The sequence below is a fragment of the Neoarius graeffei genome, chromosome 7, assembly GCF_027579695.1.
Source record: "Neoarius graeffei isolate fNeoGra1 chromosome 7, fNeoGra1.pri, whole genome shotgun sequence".
In the NCBI taxonomy this organism is placed as follows: domain Eukaryota; kingdom Metazoa; phylum Chordata; class Actinopteri; order Siluriformes; family Ariidae; genus Neoarius; species Neoarius graeffei.
This window is the reverse complement of record NC_083575.1, coordinates 68,792,024-68,810,538: the sequence shown is the minus strand read 5'-3', so window position 1 is coordinate 68,810,538 and position 18,515 is coordinate 68,792,024. Positions and strand designations below refer to the sequence as shown.

General features: G+C 42.0%; 1 protein-coding gene across 9 annotated transcripts in view; it reads left to right on the top strand.

Moving 5' to 3' along the window:
• Positions 1-18,515, top strand: part of rufy2 (RUN and FYVE domain containing 2) — an 85,378-nt gene that overhangs the window by 27,491 nt on the left and 39,372 nt on the right. For all 9 annotated transcript variants that reach the window (XR_009655076.1, XM_060926307.1, XM_060926306.1 and 6 more), the window contains one exon: positions 1,140-1,257. Coding sequence is in view for 8 of the 9 variants with exons in the window: in XM_060926307.1 (XP_060782290.1) it covers positions 1,140-1,257 (118 nt within the window). In the remaining variant the exon portion in view is untranslated. The remainder of the gene's footprint in view (positions 1-1,139; positions 1,258-18,515) is intronic.

The following is an 18,515-nucleotide window of genomic DNA, read 5'->3' as shown; positions in this document are numbered from 1 at the left end:
GCAAGCACCTGTGGTGCTTGCAGCGGCTGCTTGTGGCAGCTGTGGTTTGGGTACCGCGCGCATTTGGGCCACCACATTTTCCATTTGGGCCAGTAACTTTTCAATTCCACTGGCCCAATGGGCCACCAGTGGTAAATGCTTAATGTCTAGGCCTGACCTGAATGTCTGGACCTGAACCTGGACTCGAACCTGATCAAGCCGAACCGGTATCCAGCCCTAGTTCTTACCATCAAATACTTTAATTCCATATTTTGTTTTTTGTTGTATTTTTTTTTTTTTTGGGGGGGGGGTCGAGTAGAGTTTTTATTTCTTTCTTTTGTTTTTCTCTACTCACAGTATATGAGCTGATAGCCTAGTAGTAGAGCAGCCAATCAGAGCATGCACTTGCTCATATCCAGTGAATATGGATAGAATAATGTCAGTTATCTCTAGCATGAATTTCATCATTATTTTTAGCATTGGACAGATGGTCATACACTATATTGCCAAAAGTATTTGCTCACCCATCCAAATTATCGGAATCAGGTGTTCCAATCACTTCCGTGGCCACAGGTGTATAAAATCAAGCACCTAGGCATGCAGACTGTTTTTACAGTTTGGAGCTGGCCCCTTCCTCTTCCAACATGACTGTGCACCAGTGCACAAAGCAAGGTCCATAAAGACATGGATGACAGAGTCTGGTGTGGATGAACTTGACTGGCCTGCACAGAGTCTTGACCTCAACCCGATAGAACACCTTTGGGATGAATTAGAGCGGAGACTGAGAGCCAGGCCTTCTCGTCCAACATCAGTGTGTGATCTCACAAATGCGCTTCTGGAAGAATGGTCAAAAATTCCCATAAACATACTCCTAAACCTTGTGGACAGCCTTCCCAGAAGAGTTGAAGCTGTTCTAGCTGCAAAGGGTGGACCGACGTCATATTGAACCCTATGGATTAGGAACGGGATGTCACTTAAGTTCATATGTGAGTCAAAGCAGGTGAGCAAATACTTTTGGCAATATAGTGTACCAGGAAGTAGGTACCATATCATGGGGCCCCTTTTTGTCATCGCTGGAAACATTGAATGCACTGATCATAGGGTTTGGACTGAATCACAGAAATTTGGTTCTATGCAATAAACTCTTTTCTCTGCTTCAGTGAAGAAGACATTTCTTGGCTACAACAAGTCGCTGTGGGGGCCTCTGGAGATGGTGGAGAAGCTCTGCCCAGAGGCAGGCGAGATTGCAGCCAGTGTTCGAGATTTACCCGGCCTCAAGTATGCACACACACACGGTTACTCGCTGCCATAGTCATCATACAAAGTGAATTTTATTGCTATCAACAGCACTGTTTTTGGTGTTGGCTTGAATTTAATTTAGCAGCTGTATATTTAATTTAAATAATAATAATAGTTTAATGAAAACCATAGTCAACTTCAGACTCTGGCCTTCTGACTTTTTTGTTTTATCAATCAAAAGCTTTGCATGTGCAAATTTCTACAGCAATTCTATAATTATTTGGACACTTCCAGAGAATAGGTCAAAAAATGTTGCATAACGTAAAAATGAAATACAATGATTTAAAAAAAAATCTCATTCAAGCAGCTGGAGAGAAAACATGCCCTTCAGTTTAATGAATCACTCTCATAAGGATGACTGTTTCTTCTCATGATTAACAGATTGTTGATCAATTCAAGTCAGTATAAGTAATGGATGTATTAAAGTGAGCAGTTTAAATACTATCATATACCATCACAAAACATTAGGAGTCTGAAACAGGTGAGTGTTTGTTTGCCAGGGAAAGGACACATGAACATAGCAGATACCGAGGAGGCAAAGAAGGCCAATAAAGACTACATTTAAAGGAGATACGCAGAACCATGGCCTCACTTTTCGTTTATGAATGCCTTGAGACCTCAAGAATGGCACAGGAATAGTTTTTAAGCGTTAACAATAAATCTAATATAGTAATTTTTACGATTAAAGTGATCCGTATAGACCCTTTTCACTCACGTGACCTTCGTAAACGCGACCGCCATTTTGGACATGAAGAAATAACAGTTTATGGCACAGACTCTTTCGGTTCTCGCTCATCTAGCTGCTACAATGACTGCTTAGACTGCAACAATAATACCTAACACACATTTAAGTATCCGTCGTAAAGACGTGAAACTCGTCGAGTGACGAGTGTGTTCACTGATAAGCTAACACAATCTAAAAGTAGACATACCATCACACTGCCCTGGCGCTGTGTACAGTTTACCTTCTATGGTTTGTGCACTCACTATTTGCCATTACTTTCTCCAACCCAGTGTTCGAACTATGCCGATATTTTCGGGGGGTCCCTTTTTTTCCCTTGGGGGGGTGCTTGCACTTGCGCTTGCCTCAGAGCGCGGATCTCCAAACACATGAGAAGCCTATCTTACGCACATATCACGCGGACTCCACACCTCCACACACGCATCGCGTCTGAAGTCATAACTCATCAGGGGAAATCGTGTCCGCATTAGCATGTTCAAAAAAACAACCTCGCGTCAACAATGATACCACACGCAAGAAAAAAAAAAGTCAGGCTACTCAACACATCTGATCCACAGCAGCACCAAAGCATCACTGGAAATCATGTCAACAACCAATCTTCCATTTCAACACGCGTCAACAAACAAATGGCACCACAAACATGAACGAATCGGTCAGGCTACCGATTCCAAACCCACAGCAGACGAATAATTAAATGCATCTTACCTTAAAGCAGAATCGAACACAAAGGAAGTCTGTTGGCACACTTCCTTTCTACTAGTTTGTGTCCCCAACCTGGCAGCAGCAGTCGTTGTCATATTGGTTTATTTTATCTTTGATGTAAACGCAACACTTCGGATATGCAAATGCTTCCCGTTACACATGATTGCTATGTCAATAAACATCATTTTGCCAATATTTTAGAGACCATCCATCTTCTCCGTCGGTCAGCATCTGTCGGGATCCGATAAAATGATAAATCTTGCCTTGTGTGTTGATGGTTACTACATCCAGGTGCACAATAATATAATGGCATGATGGAAGTCTTGCTGAAAGTAAAAACTTTCTTTGATGGCTATATTCCTTTCGATGCTTCGCCATCGTTCCTCGTTGTTGGCTGTGGTAGACTACTGGTAGTACATGTCCAAAATGGCGGCCGCGTTTGTCGCGACGTCACGTGAAAAGGGTCCATAGGTAGCAGTCTGAGTGAATGACCTTGACATCTGTGAAATCACCGCAGGAAGGCTATCGGTCTCCTCGCCATTTCTGCTATACTAAAACACAGAGTTGACTGCAACTTCGAACTTCCATTTTGAGCTAATTTATCGCCATGCCATGTAGATGTGTTGCTGGCGGGTGCAGCAACACGACAGAAGGTGGATTTACGTTGCATTCATGGCCCAAGAATGTTCAAACTGCAATGATTTGGACACGTTTTGTGAGACATTCACAGGCACATTGGGCACCTACGAAGTGGTCTCTTCTCTGCTCTGCACATTTTACTGAAGACTCGTACGAGACCTCTGATCTGTTGAGGAGCATTGGCTATAAGCCCGTATTGAAAGTGGGTGCAGTAGAAACAAAGGAAAAGAAAGCTACAAGAAAAGGAAAGTAAGTTCAGTTGCACCAGTTCTCCCGGAGTGTGAGCCAAGGGTTATTGCTAAAACCCGGGACGTGACGTATTATCGTTCAGGCAGTGACCTCTCCACAGTTGTTGTTAAAACCGGTGCCGTCCCAGGTTTTAGTAATTGCCTGAGCCGGGCAGTAATGGCGGAGTACTCGGTATGGAGAATGAGTGGAGCGGCCATCTGATTTCTCCACTGGATATGCTTGCCTCAGCAGCAATATCTCGCCCTAACGTGAAAGAAGTGAATGAATGGAGAACTAAACGAACAACTAAGTCAGATTGTTTTTGAAACAATTGGCCACAAGATCGGCCTACAAAAAGTGAGAACACAGATGGGTAAGATGCGACTCTCATTTGGATACAAAACAAAAAACAACACTCGTTGTTTACCTGCATTTTAGATTAATGCATGTAACTTGTATTGCGTGTTTAAGTTACCAGTATAAGATTATTTAATTTGCTTCAGAATGTGATTTCTCAGTTCATCTGATTATTTAATTAGCCTTTTACATTTTATTGGTGAAAAATGCATGCATGTACATGTCTGTTGACTAAGTTATAACACCTATCCTGTTTTAATGAGAGTCAACCCACAATCAATGAAGTCAAATCAGTCTTAGTTGAGCAAGTCAGTAACAGTATTTCTTACTTTCACCATAAATTTTTATTTATATGACTTTGGCCTATAGCTATCAAAGGCGTCGGCCTTAACACTCTCAGGTCGCCGACCCCCCCCCCCCCCCCCCGGGGACTTTTAGGACTGTTAGTAAACACACACCTAAGTCCAAGTTTACATTAGACCGTATCTGTCTCATTTTCTTCGCGGATGCACTGTCCGTTTACATTAAAACGCTGGGAAACGGGAATCCACCAGGGTCCACGTATTCAATCCAGATCGTGTCTGGTCCGGTGCTGTGTAAACATTGAGAATACGCGGATACGCTGTGCTGAGCTCTAGCTGACGTTGTTATTGGACGTCACTGTGACCTCCACCTTCCTGATTCGCTGGCGTTGGGATCACACACACCGCGGCTCCGTCCCGAATCACTGCTTGTGCGCTTCACTCGCGCGCTCTGTGAGCTGCGCAGGGCCGGAGTACGCACCTTCCAGAGGGCACTCGCTGTTCAGGGCGGAGTGATTTGGAGCGCAGGAGGAAGCGCTGAGCTGCACTGAGGTTTATTTACACATTTCAACCTCCTTCAGGCACTTAAACTCAGTGAGAACATGAACATCACAGCCAGGTGTGTTTATCTGCTGGAGAAGGTGTTCGCTTGCCATCCTTCCACTTGCAAGTGGTGAGTGACTTGCGCATGCCCGATATGCACTGGGATCATGTGACGTGCCGTCTAATTAGTCATGTGATTAGCGTATCCGTGTATTGGCGTTGCTGTGTGCACACGAATCGTGTATTGGCGTTGCTGTGTGTACGCGAATCGTTTTAAAAACGTTAATCTGATGATCCGCTGATTCGAAATAATGTAAACAGGGCCTCAAGCTCCGCGAGTTTTTGTGCTAGAAACATTCAAGTTACACCACTATATGCACTTTTTGTAAAGAGAATATCTTTAGCACTTTTTGTAAAGAGAGTAACTTCAGCCAGCAGCAGCCTCTTAACGACATACCCATCAGCTATTCACATGTTAAGCGCATGGAATGTCCGTGTCGTCATTCGCTCATTGTGTAGCAAGGGGAGGTGAGAACACGCTCCATTTCACCGGTATAAACAAGTGCACGTTCACTTGTTTCCATACCAACTGAGAAACTTTGAGGAAGTGCCTAGTCAAGACAGTCTATTCCATACCCCAAACCCATGGTAGAGTACATGTTCATGGGTGGTGTGGACTTGTCTGACCAGTTGATCCAGTACTACACAGCACAAAACTGTGAAGTGGTACCAGAAGCTTTTTCTTCACTTCCTGGACATTGCTGCAACAAATGCCTTCATCCTCCACAAAGAACTCATGCAAAACATACAGAAGAAAAGTCTGAGCCACAGGGATTTCATGGAGGAGCTCACTGCACAGCTGTCTCGTCCGGAATGTTGTGCATGCGATGGAAATCGCTACAAACCGTCATTTTCTGCTGGAAACCAATGTCCAGTAAGTCCATACGGTTGTAGTGGATATTGAAGTCCGGTACAGACGAACAACATGCAAAAATACACATAAAAACCGTGCACAGGTAGGGAGAGCTTGTAGCCGCAGCCGTTGTAGTAGAATTGTATATAGTAGGGTTTTCCAGAAGAAAAGGTAGAAGCAGAAGTAGAACCAGAATGAAGTAGAAGGCAGAAATATGGCATTTGACCGACAAGATGGCGTCTGTTACAATCTGGATCGGCTGTGACGTCACATGCAAGATCTCTATAGGGCCAGTGATGGTCGCAGAGCCTGTGTGTACTGCAGGTTGCAGGGAAGGAAAACAAAAACCCTGTGGAAGTGCAAAATGTGTGATGTTTTCCTTTGCCTTCAACCTGACAGGAACTGTTATGATGCTTGGCATCCAGATGAGGACTGTGATGAGGACTGACAGCAGAAAGCCACAATCCAGGGATGATCATTAGCTATTGAACATTTTATTGAGTATCTTACAGTTGAAGAGGGCATATTTATTATAAGATTTAGAAGAAGCCAGGATATTTAATCTGTGACTGTGATAGCTTTGGCTTTTAGGGCTTCTTTTCTTTGCAGTAACTTTCCAAGCAGAGAGGTGTGGGGGCAGGAAGGTACAGGGGCCAGGGTCTTTGTCTTTGACAAATGGACTATAGAGATCTTGCAGTCACGTGACCGGAAAGTACACAGCCGCCATCTTGTCGGTAAAAAACACCGCTGAATACTGCTGCACTCGTGTACAGAGTGGATCAATTTCAACCGACGGACTACACGGCTCATTTTTCTAATGAACAGATAACTAGATATATGTCTAAAATAAACGACCTACAGATTAGTGACCCTTATGGCTTACCGGACGTAGTTTTCACGACCGTGTCAGTGGATATTGAACTGCCAGCGGAATACCCAGACGTGTATAATTACCTCATTAACTTTCCCTCGCTGTTCAGTGGTGAAGCACTGCGTGCTTATAAATCTCTGGACAGTTATCTTTACAGAAATTCAGGATTTGTCAGCGACTCAGATGTGGCATCTTGTAAACAAGAAAATAATCCTCATTGGATGGGTAAGTCACTTAAGTATTGAGTACTAATACTATTTATATCAGTATCTAGTATAGCAATGACCAGCCGATAATAGAATAAGGTAATTCCAGCTGTAATTCCAAATCGTCCGTCTTGTTTACCATGGATCTGGCGTTGGAGAGGTAGAGGCTTGGCAGTGGAGATTTGAGTGGCTGTTTTCTGAGCTTAGTCAACAGGCCGGCTCTGCAGCCTCGCTTTTGCTTCCTCTCCCGATGCCGCCTCCTTCGCTTTGCTTCCGATAACAATCCACGGAGACCCCGCTGGTCTTGCTATCTCGTCCGGAATGTTGTGCATGCGATGGAAATCGCTACAAACCGTCATTTTCTGCTGGAAACCAATGTCCAGTAAGTCCATACGGTTGTAGTGGATATTGAAGTCCGGTACAGACGAACAACACGCAAAAATACACACAAAAAAACATAAAAAACGTGCACAGGTAGGGAGAGCTTGTAGCCGCAGCCGTTGTAGTAGAATTGTATATAGTAGGGTTTTCCAGAAGAAAAGGTAGAAGTAGAAGGCGGAAATATGGCGTTTGACCGACAAGATGGCGTCTGTCACAATCTGGATCGGCTGTGACGTCACATGCAAGTGCTCCATAGACAGTGACGGGGAGAGGGGGGATTACAGGTGAATTACACCTACCTCATCAATATTCATTTGAAAAGCCAACTGGCTTTGGAGAAAACAAATCATGTACCATGATCACGAATAGTTAAAATCTCAGACAAGTAAGAGGGAGCCAGGCCATTGATGGCATTTAAAAAAAAATAACAGAAGTTTAAAATCAATTCTAAAACTGACTGGAAGCCAATGGAGTGACGACAACACAGGAGTAATGTGTTCACGTCTAGACGTGCTTGTTAAAAATCGGGCCGCAGCGTTCTGTACAAGTTGAAGACGTAAAATTGAAGACTGGCTGAGGCCAACATACAGGGCATTGCAATAGTCCAGTCTCGAACTGATAAATGCATGAATTGCCTTTTTGAGATCCTGCCGACTGAGAAACGGCTTCGCTTTGGCCAAGAGACGAAGTTGAATAAAGCTCGTTCTAACAACAGAACTGATTTGTTTATCAAATTTAAGCCCACTGTCAAACGTTACCCCAAGATTTTGTACGAATGGTTTAAAAAAGGGGGCCAGAGTACCAAAATTTGTTGTAAAAACATTTGACGTGGGTAACGTGCCAAATAAAATACATTCCATTTTGCTGTCGTTCAAATGCAAAAAGTTCTGTGCCAGCCACTGCTTTACATCAGTTATACAATCCAGTAACTTAGTAAGCGAAATGTGTGTATATCTACAGTGCTGAGCGTAAATGAGTGCACCCCCTTTGAAAAGTAACATTTTAAACAATATCTCAATGAACACAAACAATTTCCAAAATGTTGACAAGACAGTTTTTTGTTTTTTTTTTTTTAACTTTATTGCCTATATCAAACTCTACAGGCAATACAAACAGACATACACTCAATACAAATATACAAAACCTAATCCTCCCTTAAGAGGCTACAAACAGACACAAATCAAACTACAAAAAGACAAAAAGCAAAATAAAACAAAACAAACAGAAAAAAAGTGTCACCTTGTCATTAATTGTTATTAAATTACTCTGTTATACAGGGTCAAAGTAGATGCGCAATACAAAAAAAAAAAAAAAGTACATTACATATAAGGTTTCAGCATAATTTCAATCCCAAAATAACTGGGGTCCATCTTCTTATGAATAGCGGTACTTTAAATTGTAATATAGCTGTCATATTTTCCATTGTACGTATCTGATCAACCTTTTGTATCCATTGAGCTTTTGTAGGTGTACATGGCTGCATCCAATTAACAGTAATCATTTTCTTAGCAGTCATTAACAAAATATGTAACATGTAGCATTGGTCCTTAGAAAGCAAATGTTCAGGTATCTTCTCCAGTAAGAAAATTAAAGGGTCCAGAGGTATGTCAACTCTGAAGACAATGTCCAGTTCTTCTTTAATGTTTTTCCAGTATGCTTGTATCACTGGGCAATCCCAGAAAATATGGGCATGATCCCCCACCATGCCACAGTTCCTCCAACAGGTGTTGGGGGTATTGCTTGTAAACTTTGACACCTTCAGAGGTGTTCTGAAGAATCTCAATTTCACTTTCCAGTCAAATTCTTTCCACATTTGACTTCCAATCCCTTTATGACTTGCTAAACATATATTTTCCCAAGACTCATCAATAATTGCATTAAGTTCAAGTTCCCACTCACTTTTAATATGTAAGGTATTATCTGAAGTATCTTTCAAAAGACTCTTGTATATATTTGACACTTGATGTTTTGCAGATACCTTGTGTTGAGAAATCTGTATAAAATACCTTTCAACCTCCATTGGATCTCTTTTAAGACTGTCCCAGTCTGTGTGTCTAGTGAGATAACTTCGTATCTGTAGGAATCTAAAAAAGTCATTTGTAGGCAAATCAAATTCTTCTTGTAGTTGTGAAAATGATCTAAGTGTATTGTTTTCAAACAATTGGTCAATGCTGACCAAACCATTGTCTGCCCATCTCTTAAATGCCAAGTCCGTCAAAGATGGGAGAAAGTCAAAATTTCTCAGAATGGGCATTACCCTTGACAGAGCCACCGATCCTTTTATTAATTTTTGTGTAGTGTTCCAAATCTTTAGCGTGTGTTTAACCCATATATTTTCTATTTTTATTTTCCTCTGAGCCCTTTGGCCAAGAAAAGGAAGCACAGACAATGGTACCCCTGTCAAAGAATTCTGTTCAATGGATAGCCATCCAGTTTCTTCAGCTTTGGTTGCCCATATCACTACTGCCCTTAGTTGGGCTGCCCAGTAGTACATTTTAAAGTTAGGTAATCCCAGCCCACCCCGTTTTTTGCTTGCCATCAATATTTTTAGTCGTATTCTTGGTCTTCTATTTTGCCAAATAAATTTTGAAATGCGTTTTTCAAGGCACTTAATTGTTGATTGTGGAACAGGAACTGGCAAAGATTGAAATAAAAAGAGGAGCCTAGGTAAAATATTCATCCTTACTGACTCTATTCTGCCAAACAAGGACAAAGGCAGCACATCCCATCTGCTTATATCTTGGTTGATCTCTTTAATTAATTTGTCATAATTGCAATGGAAAAGGTGATGGTTTCGGTGTCAGCAGTGTTGGGCACGTTACTTTCAAAAAGTAATTAGTTATAGTTACTAGTTACTTTTCCCAAAAAGTAACGGAGTTAGTAACGGAGTTACTGTCATAAAAGTAACTAATTACCAGAGAAAGTAATTATTCCGTTACATTTTGTGTCCCCCCCCAAAAAAAAAACCCAAAAAAAACAAATTCAATTAGTGTAATCATAATAAAAGTGAATGTTAAATGTGCTTAATGACCAAAATGGACAATTAACAGAACCAGTTAGTAATGTTATCTACACTATATTAATATTTTTGTGGGACAATGTGAGATAAGACATCTATCAAATGTAATATATTTTTGTAGTTATTAAAATTGTTACTAATTACTGGCCACTGACGAGGACAAATGCTTTGTTCCTCGACATAATGTGCATTGCACGTAGACATTTTTGCCTTTTATTTCAAGTAATGAAAAGTAATGGCTGTATTTCTAGTGTGAAAGCGCAGTGCTGGGCTGACCGCTCGCCATCGCTGGGTCTTCTGATTGAAAGAGTGCGCATAGTGTAGTAGGCGTGGCCTACCTACGTCTGTTGTCCAAATCTACTCTGATTGGCTGACTATGCCGTTGTCTCGCATCTCCCCGCCCCACACTAAAGCAGAGTAAAGAAAGGCTGAACGAGCAGCGTGCCAGATGAAAACAGCTTTAATAAAGTAACGCAGAGCATTTTATTGTAACGGGAACGGCGTTATAACGATGTAAAAAGTAATTAGTTAGATTACTCGTTACTAAAAAAAGTAACGCCGTTAGTAACGCCGTTTATTTCTAACGCCGTTATTCCCATCACTGGGTGTCAGTATGACTCCTAAATATCTAAATCCTTTTTTAGATTTCCTAAATGACACTAAACTATCTAATTGTTGGGGCCAATCACCACTTATCATCATTGCTTCTGATTTGTTAGTGTTTATCTTATATCCTGATACTTCACTGTATTTATTTAGACTACTTAATAGTGTAGGGATTGAAACCATGGGCTGTTCTATGAATAACAATATGTCGTCAGCAAATAGAGCTAATTTGTGTTGATTCCCTCCTTCATCAGAAATACCCAATATGAGAGGGTTTGATCTTATTAGTTCTGCCAGTGGCTCTATGCTTAAAGCAAATAATGAAGGAGATAAGGAGTCTCCTTGGCGAGTGCCACGGCCCAGTGGAAAAAAGTCTGAACAATACCCGTTCACTCTTACTCTAGACTTAGGGTTTTTGTAAAATAAACAAATCCAATTAATAAATGTGTCATTGAAGCCCATATGTCGGAGAGTTTGATGTAAGAAAGTCCAGTTCACCCTATCGAAAGCCGTCTGGGCGTCTAGGCTGAGAAGCATTGAAGGGCTGGCCCTTTTAGCTGCAATAAACTGTAGATTTAGGGCTCTCCTAACATTATCAACACCATGACGATTATTGATAAACCCAGTTTGGTCAGGCTTTACCAACTTGTGTATGATTCTCTGAATTCTTTTTGCTATTATTGAGGTAAGGATTTTAAAATCAACACACACAAGGCTGATGGGACGATATGATGCACATAGGGTTGGGTCTTTGTTTTCTTTGTGTATAACGCTTATAATTGCCTCTGACCAGGACGCAGGTGATTGTCCTTCTTTTAATGCATAGTTATAAACCTTGCACAGGATGGGAGTTAGTTCACCTATAAACGTTTTATAATATTCCCCTGAAAAACCGTCAGTTCCAGGAGATTTCTTATTTTTAAGCTGTGAAATATTATTTTTGATTTCTTCTTCTGTAATTGGCATTGACACCATATCAGCCTCTTCTGATGTTAGTTTCGCTAAGTTGATGGATCTAAAAAAACATTCCATCTTCTCGTTTCTTTGTGGGTCTGACTCTTCTTCATATAGTTTTCTACAGTGTGTGGCAAAAGCCTCTGTGATGTCTGTGGGCTGTGTTAGAATTTCACCATTGTCTGGGCTTTTTATTTTGTAAACTGCCCTGCTACTTTGAGCTTTCCGCAATTGAAATGCCAGTAGTCGACTTGCTTTATTTCCCATTTCGTAGTATTTTCTATTTATGAATCTTAAAGCCCCTTCCGTTTTGTAAGTTAATAGGTCATCTAATTCTTTCCTTGTCTCTTTTAGAGCATGTAAAGTTTCTTCTTTGTTAGATTGTTGATGTTCTTTTTCTAGTTGCTTTATTTTTTCTTCCAGCTGGCTCTGACCATTCAACCTCTGCTTCTTTAATCTAGAAGAAATTGCAATAATACAACCCCTCATCACAGCCTTAGCCCCCTCCCATAAAGTTATTGGAGAAATTGTGTCATCTTCATTTGCCTCAAAATAATGTTTTAATTCTTGACGGATTTCTTGTTTAATCATGTCATCATTTAACAAGGATACATTAAGTCTCCAGTACTTAAAATATTTTACTGACCCCAAATCCAGTTTTAAGGTGACTGGCGCATGATCAGATATGGTAATTGGTTCTATATTACATTCTTTAACCCTATAGAGATCTGTTCCTGATATTAGCATCATGTCTAGCCTGGAATAGCTGCCATGTACCTGTGACATAAAGGTGAAATCCTTTTTTTTGGGATGTAAATGCCGCCATACATCCACTAGGCCAAGTTCACTTGTCATTGCTTGTAATGTAGATGTCTTTCTAGATATTATGTTGCCCCCGGCAGGCAGTCTGTCTACATGTTGGCTCATGACACAATTAAAATCTCCCCCTATTAACACCACCCCTTCCATTGTGCCTGCTAGTAAGCCAGCTATGTCTTTAAAAAAGACAGGGCTATCCTCATTCGGGGCATATAGATTAAGCAGAGTTATTTTTATGCCACTTATATCTCCCTTTACAATAATATATCTACCCTCTTTATCACTAATTGTTTCTGTATGGTTAAAATATACTGATTTATGAAAGAGGATGACAACTCCTCGTTTCCTACCCCTTTCAAAAGATGAACTGAAAACATGATCCACCCATTCCCTTTTAAGTTTAAGGTGTTCCTTTTCTGACAGATGGGTTTCCTGGAGCATGGCTATAGAACAATGTAATTTTTTTAGATGGCCCAATATTTTTTTCCTTTTGATTGGATTGCCTAATCCCTTCACATTGTAAGTAATACAAATCAAACTATTCATAATTATTTTTATGCTGTTTCATACCAGTCCTTGGCTTTTAACCCCATGTAATGTCATACTTGCATCAGTAACCCAACCAGTAATATTATTTTCAAGGTGACAATAACAAACAAAACAAACACAACATGTAAAAACCTGAACATTAAACTTCCACATACCCAATTGGTTTGCTTTAAGTCTGTAACCAAATATGAAAAGAAAACAGGCCTGTAAATTAAGCAAACCATATCCCGGTGTTTCCTGGGCAGAGGATGGTGACAGGTCCTCTGTGGGGTTTACACAAATGCCGCTTTTCCACTACAAACGCGGCTGAGTCGGGCTGAGCCGTGCCGTGCTGAGTTGGGCTGAGTGGGGCTGTTGGAGTTGCATTTCGACTACCACCGCGCTGAACCGTGCTGGCTGGAAGTGGGTGGACACATTGGGTGGAGTTAGCGAAAGTGGGTGGACGTCAGGTGATGTCGTTAAGCAGCGCAAACAGTGACGTCAGTGACCTTTTAAGCGGTAGTCTCACGACCCGAATAGTAAACAATAAACATGGAGTCGTTAGTGTTGCTGGTCTTGGTGCTGTGGCTTGTTGTCACCGACAACGCGGACAGATACTGGCAAGAGCGTATAGATGAGGCGAGGCGCATAAGGCTTCAGAAATTCTCGTAATTCGTAATTATTCTCCTTCCGGGTTTGCGGTGTTTACAGATCCCAGCGCGCTCGCGGGGCGTGTGTGGGCATGTGAGGACACTCCTCCTCACCAATCAGTGCACAGGGGAGTGTCTGCTCACGCCCCCAGCCTCACTCGGCACGGCTTGGCTCGCTTCAGCCCCACTCCAAAACGGTGCGAGTTTTAGGGGCTAAGCAGGGCTGAAACGAGCTGAGTCGTGCTGGTTTTTGGTAGTTGAAACGCGAGCCGTGTCGGGCTGAAGTGAGCTGAAAAAGGGTAGTGGAAAAGGGCCAAAAGTGTCTTTGCTGCTGCCGTCCCGCACTCGGATCGGTTGCTGCTCAATGCGAGAATACTCGCAGTTCAGCTGAGTTCCGTCTCGTGAAAAAGAAACGGGAGGTGTTAATAATCCTAACGTTTGGCACTTCCATAAAAATACAATCTCAGCGTTGATGACATCTCAGCTTATTCGGCAGGGGTCTTGGCATCCCTGGATAGACTCCCACCCACGGCAAACTCCGCTGTCTGACCCACGACATTCCACCCATTGAGACGCAATTCCTCATCCATCTGCGCTCTTTCGTCGTCGACCTTGGGATATATGTCGTATTCAGCCAATTTCGGAAGAGCATCCTTGAGCGTAGGGTACGTTTTATCTCCCGTTTCAGTGGTCAATTTGAGTTGCGCTGGATAAAGGCACTTGGCTTTAATGCTCTTCTTTTTCAGTTGTTTGACGACCTCTCGTACGCCTGCCCTCTTCTTTAGCAGTTCCGGAGAGTAGTCATGATCGAAAAATATTTGTCTCTCTTGAAACTTTAGCTGTTGGCTCCATGCTTGTCGGAGTATCTGCTCTTTGACGGAGTAATCAAGGAATTTGACGATCAGAGATCTGGGGGGGGTCATTGGGTTTCTTTGGTTTAGATGTCAATGAACGGTGTGCTCTTTCAATTTGTAAAGATACGTCTGGCATTGGGTCGAGAACCGAACGAATCAAATCCTCAACAAATTTCTTCACGTCTTGTCCCTCGCTCCCCTCTGGTACCCGGTAGATTCTCATGTTGTTGCGTCTCATTCTGTTCTGTAATTCTTCACACTTAGCCGTCAAATCCTTTTCTCGACGTAGCAGATATCGTATGGCTCTCTCATGTCGTCTCCCATCATCTTCGGTAGCACTTACACGTTCTTCTACCTCCGTAGTTCTTTTCTCCAATTTTTTCATTTCCCCTTTTAGTTCTGCCATTGATGTCTCCAACTTTTTAAGGGTTTGATTATGTCCTTCCAAATTCTCCGACCTGAGCTTTGCTAGTTCAGCTAGTATTTTGGACTCGGAGCCATCACCGCCTTTAGCCTCGTGCTGACTTGCCTTCAAAGTGTCGCTTTTCTCTTTTGAAGTCTCTGGTTTTGATGTCGTGGCTTTTGTTCTTGTCATTGCCATCGTTAATGTGTCATACAACGCCGAGTAATAACTTAAGTTAGGTTGTTTATTAATTTGTTGGACGGAGCTCAGCTTCTTTGCTGCCTACCGCATGGCGTCACCGGAAGTCGTCCAAGTCGACAAGACAAAGTTTAATATAACATCTGTTTAACTTGTGTGAAAGTAAGGTTAATAATATAACTTGGATTACACATTCTTCAGTTTTATTCAAATTAGGGTGGTGCAAAAATGAGCACACCCCACAACAAAAACTACTACATCTAGTGCTTTGTATGGCTTCCATGATTTTTAATGACAGCACCAAGTCTTCTAGGCATGGAATGAACAAGTTGGTGACATTTTGCAACATCAATCTTTTTCCATTCTTCAACAATGACCTCTTTTAGTGACTGGATGCTGGATGCAGAGTGATGCTCAACTTGTCTCTTCAGAATTCCCCATAGGTGTTCGATTGGGTTCAGATCAGGAGACATACTTGGCCACTGAATCACTTTCACCCTGTTCTTCAGAAATCCAACAGTGGCCTTAGATGTGTGTTTAGGATCATTGTCATGTTGGAAAAGTGCACGACGACCAAGGGCACAGAGTGATGGTAGCATCATCTCTTTCAGTATAGAGCAATACATCTGTGAATTTGTGACGCCATCAATGAAGTGCAGCTCCCCGACACCAGCAGCACTCATGCAGCCCCACATAAGGACACTGCCACCACCGTGTTTCACTTTAGGCACCAGGCATTTTTCTTTGTATTCCTCACCTTTGCGACGCCATACAGTTTTGAAGCCATCAGTTCCAAAAACATATTTATCTTGGTCTCATCACTCCAGAGTATAGAGTCCCAGTAGTCTTCATCTTTGTCAGCATGGGCCCTGGCAAACTCTAGGTGGGCTTTTTTTGTGCCTGGGCTTTAGGAGAGGCTTCTTTCGTGGACAGCATCCACGCATGCCATTCCTCTGCAGTGTACGCCATATTGTGTCACAGGAAATAGTCACCCCAGTTTGGCTTTCTAGTTCTTTAGATAACTGCAGTGAACTTGCATGCCGATTTTTCTTCAACCCTTTTCATCAGAAGAAGCTCCTGTCGAGGGTCGAGGTGTTAATTTCCGTGGACGACCTGGACGTCTCATGCCCCTTTTCCACCAAAGCAGTTCCAGGGCTGGTTCGGGGCCAGTGCTTAGTTTGGAACCGGGTTTTCTGTTTCCACTGACAAAGAACTGGCTCTGGGGCCAGAAAAACCGGTTCCAGGCTAGCACCAACTCTCTGCTGGGCCAGAGGAAAGAACCGCTTATGTCAGCGGGGGGCGGAGTTGTTAAGACCAACAACAATAACAAGACCACGAAAGGTCGCCATTTTTAAGTGACGAGAAGCCACAGCTGTACAAACACGAAGTCATCCATTATTATTGTTGTTGTTGCCGCTGCTGCTTCTTCCGTGTTGTTTTTGCTTTGATATTTGCTTGGTTTATGTAAACGTAGCGCCATAACTGACGTATACAGCGACGTAATGACGTGGCTCCGCTTAGCACCGCGAGCTATAGAAAAGCAAACTGGTTCTCAGCTGGCTTGCAAGTTGAACGAGTTGTGAACCAGCACCAGCACTGACCCCAAACCAGCCCTGGAACTGATTTGGTGGAAAAGGGGTATCTGTGAGATGGTTGCAGTTCCAGTTTTCTTAAATTTTTGTACCACTTTTGCTACAGTATTCTGACTGATAAGTAAAGCTTTGCTGATCTTGTAGCCTTCACCTTTGTGGTGTAAAGAAATTTTCTTTGGGGAATTCTGAAGAGACAAGTTGAGCATCACTCTGCATCCAGTCACTAAAAGAGGTCATTGTTGAAGAATGGAAAAAGATTGATATTGCAAAATGTCACCAACGTGTTCATTCCATGCCTAGAAGACTTGGTGCTGTCATTAAAAATCATGGAGGCCATACAAAGCACTAGATGTAGTAGTTTTTGTTGTGGGGTGTGCTCATTTTTGCACCACCCTAATTTGAAGTAAAACTGAAAAATGTGTAATCCAAGTTATATTATTAACCTTACTTTCACATTATAAGTTAAACAGATGTTATGTTAAACTTTTGTCTTGTCAACATTTTGGAAATTGTTTTTCATTGAGATATTGTTTAAAATGCTACTTTTCAAAGGGGGTGTACTCATTTACACTGAGGGGTGTGTGTGTGTGTCCGTTTATGCAGCATACAAGAGTCAAGGATGGAGATACTATCCACTCAGAAATGTATTTAGAAATAAAGGTTCTGCGTATCTAAAAAAAAAATTGCTCAGTTGAGCTGATTATTATGTTTGTTTGCAATAATCAAACTTCAAAATCAACTATTCTGTGCTGCCTCTATAACAAGCTAACTGTAACTCACAGTGTCCATGATTCAAAACTCTTAAAGAGGGCAACCAATAAAATGCAGTGCCTGAACTTCTCCAAGCAACATTGGGAATGCAGTTAGAATGGTGAGTTATGGTTAGAATAGATGTGGTTGGCTGGTCACAGCAGCATTGTTGGTTGAAAAATGTGCTTTTAGTTGGCAACAAAAAGGAATACCTGAAAGCCAGTGAAACCGATCTATTGTTATAATAGTCAGTGCGTTTACATGCACATAGAGAGAATCGAATTTCTGCCGTTGCTCGACTGAAATCGAAGTTCAAAATGCCATGTATACACCTTCGGCTGAAATTGAACCGAACTTGATTTCTCGGAATCGAGCTACACGACCTAGATTATGCGATTTCTGCCGAGCTACTTAGTGCATGTATACCCTATTGAGCTACGTATTCGAGCTACTTACTTCAGCACTGCCCCTTCTGGAAGTGACGAGGGACGAGACCACAAGCGGGAAACACAACAGCCTCGGTCGGCATGACAACGAATCATGACAACGGCATGAATCTTTTCTTTTTGTGGCATTGTTTGCACTGTTAAAATTTAGCTCACTTACTGTATCACCAAATACATCTGTACAGCTGTTGCATAGCTGTGAATTGTGTACAGGGGTTAAATTGGGCCGGGGCTGTCCGGGGCTGAGCCCCGGCACATAAGCTCGGAGCGGATGGCATATGATCACGCACACATCAAAAGCAACAAACCCTTTTCACGATTTTCAGTTCTGAATAATTAAATATCGTTTTATTAATCAATAAACCCATGACTTTTATGAGATAGATCATAGTTTTCCTGATAAGACGACCTGTCAAAGCTATTTAGAACAGAACTTGCAATCAGAGATTCTGGTTTCTGGAACACTGCGTGGGTTGCCAATTCCGCTTTTTATAAGCGACTTTGGGGTTTCTTTTTTTGTGAGCTCGCTTTAAA